Genomic DNA, 12,431 nt, shown 5'->3' on the forward strand with positions numbered 1-12,431 from the left:
GGTCAACATAGGCCAAATTTCTAAATCCTCAATTTTCATCCAATTGACTTGAAATTTGAAGATGACTTGCATATCTGGTCACTGAATTCAACCACAAATTATATTTTAGGTGAACATAGGCCAAAAGGTCAACATAGGCCGAATTTTTAAAATCACCAATTTTCATTTGATTGACTTGAAATTCTAAGAGGATTTACATATATGGTCACTGAATTCAACCACCAACTATTTTTGAGGTCAACATGGGCCAAAAGGTCAACATTGGCCAAGTTTTTTTTAAATCCTCAATTTTCATCTGATTGACTTGAAAATTGAACAGCATTTGCACATTGAGTCAATAAATAGGGAAACTAACTATTTTTGAGGTCAAAAGGTCAAAGGTCAACTCAAGGTCAACCTTACAAAATCATCATTTTTCATCTGAAAAATCGTCACTTTTCTTCCTGTTGACCCGAGCTTTGATCAAGATTGTCAATTTTAATCTTGATGAAATGGACAATTTGCTGTATCAATGGAATTTTTTTTTCTTGGGGTTGGGGGGCGGATTTTGCAAGTATCGTGCTCCGCATGACGCCTTCTTGTTATTGTCTTTTTGTCTGACTCTATCTTCTTTGGCCTTAACATTAAATATGTAAAGAATTAAAAATAATGAACTCTGTTATAATTATTCACATCTCAGCTATAACATGTACAGTGCACAAAGTCATCTGAAATACAGGACAATAAATACTCATAGGCTTTGGCAAGTTGCGGCTTTGGTCCATCGCTGTGGTTCGCATCGTCCGCATGATTATGATGCTTTCTGCTTTTAAGGAGCCAACTAGTCCTGAATTATACTAACTCTGGTTATAATATATTATACAGGTTGAGCTATCCTCTCATGTAATCAGTGTGTGGTTGAACTTTAAGTACATTGATTGACCATGTGCAAACTTTCAGTGGTCTCGTGAAACAACTAGGGGATACTTTTTCGATTAAAGTGAAACCGACAATAACCTAAAGTTTTGAAGGCAAAAGGGAGAGGAAGGTGATTCAAATGAGAAGGTACAGTTTGGGAACTGGAGGACTGGCAGGATCGACTAGACTAGAGGTACAAACACTCACTCACCTCTAAGCTGTCTTGTCCAGGTTTGAATCCCAACTCGGCTATAAACTGTCATCCCGGTGTATTCACAGGCAGGACGATTCATCAATGTGTGTCGTCCCTCGGATGGACATTAAGCTGGGCGTCCATCCCAACTACCACAATTAGCTGGTGGACGTTAAAGACTTCACGGTGTCCTTCGCGACGAGTAGGTGATCTGGCATCATGATCAAATTCTAAATTCCTGCCATAACTATTGCTGGGAAGGCAATGGCAAACCACCTAGTGTAACCCTCGCCAATAAACTGCTTCAGCAACACCAGCACTCTGTAAGAGAGTATGGCATATCGGAATTGTAACTGGGCAATATGGGAGTCAAAGGGAGGTGTTATTGGAGAAGACAAAGGGATAGGAGAGAGAGAGAGAGAGAGAGAGAGAGAGAGAGAGAGAGAGAGAGAGAGAGAGAGAGAGAGAGAGAGAGAGAGAGACAGAGAGAGAGAGAGAGAGAGAGAGAGAGAGAGAGAGACACAAAGGACGGAAGGAAGGAAATAATGTTGGGAGATAAGAGAAGAATGGAATGGTGTGGTGAGGGGTGTATTTCACCGTTTTGCGTACTTAATATGTAAATGGGTTTTTAGATCATGGAGTTGTCTTTTCACAAGAGAGCTTTCTCACAGGGTCCACAACTGCCATGATCGCAGGTGGCAGGGAAGCAGATGCACATGATTTCCCGAACGATGATGGGATTCAAAGTTGCACCATCTCCAAGATACTCCTCATGGGAATCAATCCAAGTAGGTGTGGATGTCATTATGAAGCCGGAAGTAAGTATGTAACCCTCCTTGGCAGTCAAAGTGGCACCGACACGAGTCCACCCATTGGTAAAGGTGTGCAATCTTCTCTCCACCCTCGCAGCGAAAACGCACGTTGATAGCGCGGGTGCGATCTGGTGTGCAGCAGCGCGAGTCGGTGCATTCTCCGCAGTAGCGTGGGCGGTACCGGCGGAGGCTCACGCAACCGGCGTACGTAAGGCGCACGGGCTTTTGCGCGCGCTCCATCCGTACGCATTTCCTCCCTCTCTTCGGCTGGGGATGGGAAAGGTGGAGGAGGGAAGCGTTAACATTCTCTTACTTGCAGGTGGCAGGAATATAGCTTGCGAAGAGCTCGGGCCTACATTTGTGAGTTAGACAAGTTCATGACGTCACAAACACCATACTATATTAACATCGCATCGCAAGATGTTATTCTCTGGTGCAATGCTGTTTGTGAGCTTTTCCGTGAGCGCCATTGTTGCGGAAGTTTTCACCTTCTTTCGCAGCGGTACATTGCACGGGCGGACGTCACACAAGGTCGTCTCGAGCACCAGGCGACACTCGGGATTGTCGTTGGTCACGCGTGTGGAAAATCCCATGTTGCATGAAGCTGAGCAGGCTGACCAATCCGTAGTCTGCACCAAACATTGCCCCGGAACATTGGCATTCCCAGGGGGTGGAACGTTCCACTCTAGGGAGGGCGAACAAGATTGGGCATTGCTAGGACCGGAAGAGCTTCTGCAACTTCAACAGCAGCTTCCTGAATCCATAACTGAACACAATAAGCAACAAATTAGGGAAAGAGTGTTTTAGGGTGCGTCACAACTCCATGCGTCAGGATTTAATTAATTAATTAATTCAGGGTGCGTGCGTGCATGTGTGTTAGGGTTTCGTTGTGGGACGACATAGCGAAGGTGACTACGTCACAGTGCAGCTGGCAGGGAGCTCAACAGGTGAGGGCGAGACTACCGGAAGTAAGCTGCGACACGTGCCCTTGTGTGGTTTGTTTTCAACGTATCCAATCACGTGACTTGTCGCGAAGGGTGCACTAACCGGAAGTTACGTAGTTCCGCGGTAGTTGAGTTTCACATGATTCGGAAGCAACAATCCCAAAAGACTGAGCCGAGAAAGGAAGTTTTGTACAGAAATGCTAAAACTGCAAGAACCTTTGGATGTTTGAGAAAGTCCATTTTTTCAGACTTCCAATATGTCGGTGGCAACTAAGCGGGCAGTGTACCTGGTTGTGGATGGAGACCTAACTCAGGTAAAAACGGCAATTATCCGTGCCCCTGTGGCCAGTTCTTCGGCTTCCAAGAGAGCTTATGCTGATTTTTATCTTTTAATCAGAGATGATATGATTGTGTGGTCTTACCAGGGATTGGAGACCTTCGCCTTTGTTCCCAATGTGCCATTGGAAGTTCATTGCTCTCAATGGCAAATGGCGGTGTAAATGATGGTTTTTCATTGCGTTCTTCATCACAGACCCACTCTTCACAACAGCGTCCTGGTACCTGGAAACAAAACATCCCTCCATCTATAAACTGCGTGTATTTCAACATCCATTGATCAATGCATGGTAGTTCATCTTGCTGGTGATGATGTTGTTGTTCATAAACACTAATGAAAACATGGCTCTCAGAGCATTTGGCCTCATAAAACACGACTTTATTATGATGACGTGCAAAACTCCTCACCACATACAAGGCTTTCATCCGCAGCGCAATGGAATACTGCTCTCCCCTCTGGGCTGGTGCTCCTGCCTCACACCTAGCTCGGCTTCACGCTGTTGAAACCAAAGCTTTCAGAGTCATTGGAATCTCCCGCGATTAAGCTGACTCCGAGGACCTTTCACTTACTCACCGCAGGCAGGTTGGTGGTCTTTCTGTCTTCTACCGACTCCTCTCCGGCCTTGCTCCCCCAGCTCTCTCTGTGCTCTGTCCCCCAAATATTCCGACAGGTCGCACAAGATCTGCCTGCAACCCTCTGATGGTTAAACTGCCAAAATCTAGGCTCTCTGCTCACTTTCACTCCTTCATTCCTCTTTTCTCCCGCCTCTGGAACAAACTCCCTCACTCTCTTCAATCCCACTCCTCCCTCCAGGTCTTTAAAACAGCTGTTCACCACCATCTCTTATCTTCCCCCATCCAAAACCTTGATCTTTTCTACCCCCGTTAATTCATCCCAGATCCACTTTTCTGAAATACCGACTTCTTTTCTGGAAGTTCTAGCAGTGTCCATGTGTTTTTTTTACCTCTCCCACCACCACCCCCCTTTCCACGCCTCCTCCCCCCAAGCCCTCTCCCTCCCACAGATCTCCCTGCTCTCAAATGTTGTACATGTGTGCTTCCCCCCTCTCTCCCCATCTTGTCTCCCGCTCCCTTTATTTTGTCTTATGTGTCCATTTGTTTTTTTGTCATTAATGTTAGCTCTTACACGAACCTCGATCTTACGTACAAAAAAAAAGGGAATGAAACAACAATGCACTTCACACACCTTGAGCAGGCGAGGTTGTGAGCAGGTTTCCAAGAGGAGGAGTGGGAAGGAGAGCGAGCAGAGGGGAGAGCACCCCACAACTCCATCCACGCATGTGCACTGGTGTTTACAATTGGGCCGGAAGGCCTCTCCATGCTGATACACCCTGCCACTGTAATCGCATGGCCGGCCCTCTGATATGGCTGCCGGAGGACAGAGATTACAAGGAATGTGAGCAATAAACTAACGCCCTTCAATAACACTTTCCACCATGATGAAATGGCTTCTGCCACTGCCAAATGAGATTTTTGTTTTTCAGATTTATGGAAGAGTGAAGAGAGACTGGGTAGAGCGCAAACCTCCACCAGGCTGAACAGTTTATGTTTTGTATCCCACTGATAGGCCGGATCTGGATTTGGACCTGAACCAAAATCTAACGCCTTGTTCTCATCACTTATCCAACTCATCCACCAAGTTTTGTCACAAGTCGTCCACAACTTTTTGAAATATCATGTTATGTATCGTTTTTAGCCCAATCTCTCAATGGTGAAGAATCACTCAAAAAATTATCGGATCCAGATTTGAATCTTCACCAAAATTGAATCAGTTCTTCCTTGTCACACACCCAATCTGTCCACCAAGTTTCATCCGAATCTGCCCGCAACTTTTTGAAATATCGTGCTATATATCATTTTTTTTGCCCGATCACTCAATGATGAAGAATCACTTTTAAAGTTCTCGGATTCAGATCCATAACCGAATCTTCACCAAAATGTAATCTCTTCATCCTTGTCGCATTCCTAACCTCTCCACCAAATTTCGTCAGAATACGTCCACAACTTTTTGACATGTTTTGTTAACTGACAGACGGGGGTGAAAACATAACCTCCATCCACCTTTGGTGGCAGAGGTAATAATAAAATGAAAGGATTATGCACCGAGCTGGGGTCCAGGGAAAGAACTGGACACATAGGTCAATCAGGTGCATGAATGAATGGAAAAGTAGAGAAAGATAACAACAAATAGGAATGAGGAGTGGGTGTAGCGAAGGTTAATGTGGGGGTCCACCGGTAGAGATTTGAATATAGGATGAAATGGTGGTGCGAAGCCATATATTATTGTTAAACTTGACTTAGTTAAATAAGTTTCCATAATTGTTTTTTTGCCTTTATAACACAATCCGGCCATACATAATCTTACTATAATTCACCAAATGTCCGTCTGTCCATTCGAAGGTACCGAAAAACGGCTCAACCGATCGCAACGATATTTTGGGTGGGTATTTCTGGGATCCCCTTGGAGTAAAATAGGCTATATTGGTTTACCAAGTTTTCCAATTTTCCAGTTTTCCCAAACACGATGGAATAATATTTACCGATATGAACAGTGATGTGGCTTTTATTGAAATTCTACAAATACTGTTTAGATTGTGATGAGAATTACGAACCTGCAGCGAATCCGGAAGTGGACAGATGACGGCAATGCGCGGGTTTGATAATATCCCAATACAACCGTCATTCAATCGTAATGTTAAACCGTTAAACGTTAATCGTGTTAATCGTTTTGTTAAAGTATCAATTGATGATTGGAATTGAGTGAATACAATTACAATTTTGAATTCGTAATTGTATTCACCCAACCGTACGGAACTTCACATCAGGATTTAAATATTTGTTTATGTCACGAATGTTGTTAAAAGTTTATTTTTTATATCAATGTTATTTAATTTGTGATTGGAGTTATGCTTTTTGGAATGAAAAAAAGAGATATCAAGTTCAAGTGAATGACGAAATGCCGTGACGGTTTCTACTTTCTAAACGTGAATTCTCGGACCGCCATATGCAGATTCGCCATTGAATGTGAATGGAACACACGTACCTGTTTGTTTGCCAACAGTTACGTTTTTCATGGAAGTCCTTCACGAACTTGCTGTCCATGTCTGGCGTGCGACTGAAGGTGCTACAGGAATGTGGAATTTATTGGTTTCATGCTTTAGCATTCGCCATTTCTGCATTGTCTGTTTGCTTCTGGCCTCCCACCCGTGCATAGCACGGGTACCTCACTAGTATATATAATCCATGTTCCATATGAAAGGAGCAGGTGCACTCTATGTAATGTTACCCTGGCTTTTTTTTTGGCTGTATTATTTGAATCGCAGGATATTTTAGTAAATATGAGGTTAAAATGTAACTTCATTCGGTAAAATACATATTTAGGCCGCCATAAAATGGAGGCTGAGTGCACGTGGTTCCATCGAAAGCACAGACTCACCTCGACAGATGCCTCGAACATCAGCCTCGCCGGCCCCAATGTCACACTCGAGGCCTTTCATCGAGTCGCAGGGGTGCGACAAATCGCAGTCCTCATTGAACTGCCGTGCACAGGCCTTGCAGCATCCGCAGTGATCTAGGGGCATGAGGGTAACCCCGGGCTCACAGGTGGAAGGCACATTAAATGGGCAGTTGCATTCGGCACACAGCTTCGTGGATGAGGAGAGAGAGGCGCCAACCTGGAATGACACAAACCCAAGAAAAGGGAGTTTGGAACTGATTCCTTTGCCAACATAATTGTAATTCAACACATATTCAGCGGTTGTCTCGACGTAACAGAAAACTGAACTTTAAACTGTTATCCTGCGGTGCTTCATGGGTGAGATCTTGCATTTGTGGTCTTGAAAATATTCAATGTTTGCGAGAGGGCTGTCCCGTCACTTGTGGACGTTAAAGACCCGAGACTGACGATGACTTTGCAGTGACAATTTCCAAATTCCCCCATCCTGGTTGAGACTGCTTTTGGAGCACCCTGTGATGGAGTGGAAATGTGTGTGTGCATGTGGTCCAGACCAGCCAAACTGATCAAGTCCATTAAAGGATAATTTGACTGTGTTATATGGTTTCCCATTCGGTTTCCATTCCTTTGGTGTGATGGCATTGCCCTGGGAGCACCAGAGGAAAGCAATCGGTTTTAAGCCCAAAACTGGATGGGACAGGAAATTTGAATTTGTTTACGGAGCACAGTGGAGTTACTTGTGAAACTTGGCATGGAGTTTTTCTTTTGATGTTGTCCACCAGTTATTGCAAGCAGTGGGTCCTTGTCTTTCCAATCATCACTGGGGTCTGGGGTTTAGTAATCTCAACACCAGAGGTTTAGTAACTTCAGTCAATGTGAGGGATTTAGTAAGACGATCAACGCCGGGTTTTTATTTTCTGTATACATGATCGAGGCCCATGGAAGAGCTAGAGCAAAATGGAAAGGGGGAAAACATCAACAGTGGAGTAGAAGGAAGAGTGAGATCAAGGGGGAGATGTGAAGGACACATGGGGTGAACAAACTGCACACAAGCTGAATGAAACACGGTGAGAAGAGGGAGGTGAAGGTAGGGATGAAATAGAAAAGGAACAAACCAACCGCCAACTAACATAGGAAAAATAAAGAGGGGAGTGGAGGAAGGAGGAGATCACAATAACCTGTAAAAAGGGAGTGCTTGGCAATGGGTCATTTTATGTAGGAGAGATCATGAGATCATGCGTATGGATGGGAGTAGTGGTGAACAGCTGTCTTGAAGTCCTGGAGGGAAGAATGGGACTGAGAAGACTGGGGAAGTTGGTTCCACATGTGAGAGAAAAGAGGAACAAAAAAGTGGAGGTGAGCAGTGAACCTGGAGTTTGGGGGTTTAAAAATAAGAGGTTTACTGGCAGATCGTGTGTGCCTTGCAGAAACCTGGGAGGGATAGATCCAATAAATGGTCGAAGGGTGCGAGATCAAAAAGGAGGCAGGATAATACAGAGAGGCCACCAACCTGCCTTTAATGCGGAAATAACAGGGATAGACACTCGGCTTCGTCACGGCGGATCACAATAACTTTGAGGGCCTTTTTGTCCACAGCATCTGCAAGAAGGGCAAGGTGTGAAGCAGGAGTGCCAGCCCAAAAGGTCAGACTGACCAAAGAAAGACTTTGCGAGATATGGGAGTGGAGGAAGTCAGTGATCCATGAGAGGAGAGGTGTTCTTGGATGCCATAAGCAGAGTTTTGAGATCAAGGCGGCGTGCCATACTGTATCAAATTCTCGAGGTATCTCCAGAGAGATCTCCCTGACCTCATGTTTGTGATTGAGGGCTTCCCTCCATTCTTGGGAGAGTAGAAGCAACATGTCCAAGGTAGAATGACCAGGTCTGAAACCGAACTGATGATCTGAGATCAGTCCGTGGGAGAAAAGGAACTAAGGAAGGATTTGATATCAACTGCAATGGCAGATTCCAAGACCTTGCTTGTAATTGGAGGCAAGGTAATAGGCCTGTTGTAGTAAAGAAGATCCATTTTTGCAGTGATGTTGGCTAACTTCTAGGCAGACCTAAACTGCCGCAGAGAAAATGTTCAGATTAACAGAGCAGAAACAGGATGAGCAAGAACACAGCAGGGTTTTAGAACACATGTATTGATGCGTTCTGGGCCTGTTGCAGAATTGGATTTGAGATTTTCCAGAAAGCTCTTCACATTCTCCAGTGGGAATGACATAACATTGAGAAGCAGTTGGGTATGAGAGGGTAGGGTAGGTGTAGTGAGTGAGGAGTTCGGTACACAATATTTGGAAGCAAACGCAGAATTGAGGCTTTCGGCCTTCTCACGAGCAGTCAGCTGTGGTGCATTTTAAGTGAGAGAAGGAATGGAGAGGAAGCATATTCCAGAGACAGACTCGACAGGGTGCCAACTGGTCTTTGAAGGAGACAGGTTTGACAGTACACCCTTGAGGGTTTCCCAGATGTGGTTTTGTGGTTGTCCTGACTCCTGAGAGTGGACGCACACTTGTTCCAGGCTTTGTGGAATGACCTGAACCATGTGAGGTTCGCTTCAGTCGGTTTTGCCTTCCAGGAAGAGAAGGATACCCAGGTGGTCTAAATATCAAGAGAGGTGGAAATAAAGATTTGACTTATGAAATAAAAAGCTTGCAGTTGCAGTCCTTGCCAGTCAGCTTGGGTGAACTGCGAGACTCCACGACACCGAGGCAGGTAAACCAGAGAGATGCATTCAGTAATACCTGTACAACCAACGCCGGGGTTTCTTTAAAGACATAAACAGTTGCTTCTAATGCAGAAACGTAATGCGTACGTCGGAAGGATGGACAAAACATCAAGTTTCATTACAAAAAATATTGTCCTGCACATTCCACCTGTGACCTCTGACCTATCCATTGCACAATATCTGCTCAGCTAAACAGCACGAATATAATCCATTCATTTCAACGTCATTTCATTCACTCGATATGCAGGTATTCGGCACTCTTCGGTGCAGATTTGGACCTTCGGTTACATCAACTCACCACCACCATGATGCTGCAAATTGAAGAGAGAGCCGTCAACATGGCGCTCATGTCTCCAATTGCCGCTTTGAGTCCTGTTTGTTAATCTGCAAGAGACCTTTTCAAGGATCCTTTTCCGAGGACCCGTTTTGAGCTCCACGATGAGTCTTTCTCCTAATTCTTTGGCTTCCTTATAACGTGGATTGTCTGTCCAACTCTGTCAACCTAACTCTGTGCAAATGCCAGTTTTATAGAGCGCTCATCGGTCCTCCAGCTCCTCCTCCGCTCGAACCCTCGCCCACATCACCTCCCTCAACCCCCCAATCTCTCAACAGTGACGTCACACGAACCACAGCAGTGCAAACATCGCCAGGAAAGAATGTGAGGAATTCCTCGGCCAAGGTTTTTTGTATCCCCCACCTTCTCCAGCTCGTTTCCTCCTCCCTCCTTTCAAATCCCCTTTCTGATCCTTTATTCCCCCCTCCCCTACAACAGCCTTGCGACTTTCTCTGCCCATTCTCCTCCCTGCCTTAAATACACATTGACTGCCGGACTTCCTTTCAGCCACAACCTCCTTTTGAATGGGGACATGTGACACACCAGTCGCACTTGTCTGTTGAGTCCAGGAAGAGCCAAGAGCGTTGAATGCGATCCTTCAAACGTTTCGATTTGAAACTTTGGGAAGGCACTCGGGGAGTGGAAGACCATAATCTAATGAAGGGCCAAATACTACACTGGAATCATTATAAGGAACCAGAATACTTCTGGGTAAACCACTTTTATACAGCAATACAGCATATAACATCACCTTCAATTTTACACAGCACATGACGTCACATACCATTTTATACACCATGTGATATCATCTTCCATTTTATAGACAATATGATGTCATCTTCCATTTCATTCAGCACATTACATCACATTACATTTTACACACCATATGATATCATCTTCCATTTTATAGACAACATGATGTCATCTTCCATTTCATTCAGCACATTACATCACATTACATTTTACACACCATATGATATCATCTTCCATTTTATAGACAATATGATGTCATCTTCCATTTCATTCAGCACATTACATCACATTACATTTAATACACCGATATCATCTTCCATTTTATAGACAATATGATGTCATCTTCCATTTCATTCAGCATATTACATCACATTACATTTTACACACCATATGATATCATCTTCCATTTTATACACCATATGATATAATCTTCGATTTTACACAGCACATGACGTCACATACCATTTTATACACCACATGATATCATCTTCGATTTTACACAGCACATGATGTCACATACCATTTTATACACCACATGATATCATCTTCGATTTTACACAGCACATGACGTCACATACCATTTTATACACCATATGATATCATCTTCCATTTTATACACCATATGATATAATCTTCGATTTTACACACCACATGACGTCACATACCATTTTATACACCATGTGATATCATCTTCCATTTTACACAGCACATGACATCACATACCATTTTATACACCATGTGATATCATCTTCCATTTTATACACCATATGACATCATCTTCCATTTTATACACCATATGATGTCATCTTCCATTTTATACACCATATGATATAATCTTCCATTTCATGCACCATGTGATATCATCTTCCATTTTATACACCATATGATGTCATCTTCCATTTTATACACCATATGATATCATCTTCCATTTTATACACCATATGATATCATCTTCCATTTTATACACCATGTGATATCTTCCATTTTATACACCATATGATGTCATCTTCCATTTTATACACCATATGATATCATCTTCCATTTTATACACCATATGATATCATCTTCCATTTTATACACCATATTATATCATCTTCCATTTTATACACCATATGATGTCATCTTCCATTTTATACACCATATGATGTCATCTTCCATTTTATACACCATGTGATATCTTCCATTTTATACACCATATGATGTCATCTTCCATTTTATACACCATATGATATCATCTTCCATTTTATACACCATATGATATCATCTTCCATTTTATACACCATGTGATATCATCTTCCATTTTACACACCATATGATATCATCTTCCATTTTATACACCATATGATATCATCTTCCATTTTATACACCATATGATATTGTTGCGGGTTCTGTCGCCGGCCTTCTCCCCTTACCAAGGGGGGATTAGTCCCCTTGTCTTTGACTGACCAGCGCGACCCGGGACCTATGACGTCCCTTCCGGACAGCGCGAAATAGGTTATTAGGGCCAAATTCGCTATTACCTAAATACTCGCGCTGCCCTGAAGCGAGGAGATATGCCCCGCATGAACCACTTGTGTTGATACGCCGAGCGGTTGCGTACACGCGATCCTTGCCGCTATCACTTACTAGACCCGGATTCAAGCGGTTCTTATTCGTACCACGCTTAGTCAATGGAGAAATCACAAAGGCGATCGAATTGGGAAGCAAAGGAATAACAGGTTTAATTATTATTATTTACAATGTACAATGGTTCAAGAGCAGAGACACAGAGCAATCCTTAAAACAGTCTTATACTTAATCCCAAGGACAAGGGCCCGTCTCACACACACTCTCACACGGGGATTGCAGATGGCAGGACGATGTTCACCAGACTAGTTTTAAAATTACGTGTGACACTTAGATGTGGTTCCCCTCTAACATTTAATCTAACTCCCTGTATGTGACAGTTTTATAACAC

The 12,431-nt window shown here is 43.6% G+C and overlaps 1 protein-coding gene across 1 annotated transcript; it reads right to left on the bottom strand.

Annotated features, from left to right (window-relative positions):
- Positions 1-529: 529 nt before the first annotated feature.
- LOC137432504 (CCN family member 1) lies at positions 530-9,887 on the bottom strand. Its single transcript, XM_068124508.2, has 6 exons — positions 9,686-9,887; positions 6,640-6,877; positions 4,390-4,571; positions 3,269-3,407; positions 2,391-2,587; positions 530-2,169 (listed from the first exon to the last, which is right to left on the bottom strand). The coding sequence occupies exons 1-6, from the start codon at positions 9,734-9,736 to the stop codon at positions 1,870-1,872; spliced, it is 1,107 nt and encodes a 368-aa protein (XP_067980609.2). The 5' UTR covers positions 9,737-9,887; the 3' UTR covers positions 530-1,869.
- Positions 9,888-12,431: the final 2,544 nt, after the last annotated feature.

Source organism: Myxine glutinosa, chromosome 8 (genome assembly GCF_964187855.1).
Source record: "Myxine glutinosa chromosome 8, kmMyxGlut1.1, whole genome shotgun sequence".
NCBI lineage: Eukaryota > Metazoa > Chordata > Myxini > Myxiniformes > Myxinidae > Myxine > Myxine glutinosa.

Excerpts from the sequence above, each read along its gene's own strand:
- LOC137432504 (XM_068124508.2), bottom strand. The coding sequence starts at position 9,736 with ATGAGCGCCATGTTGACGGCTCTCTCTTCAATTTGCAGCATCATGGTG. Across the intron at positions 4,572-6,639 it reads TGTTCGAGGCATCTGTCGAG|CCATATCAGAGGGCCGGCCA; the intron begins GTGAGTCTGTGC and ends GTCCTCCGGCAG. Across the intron at positions 3,408-4,389 it reads CACAACCTCGCCTGCTCAAG|GTACCAGGACGCTGTTGTGA; the intron begins GTGTGTGAAGTG and ends TTTTGTTTCCAG.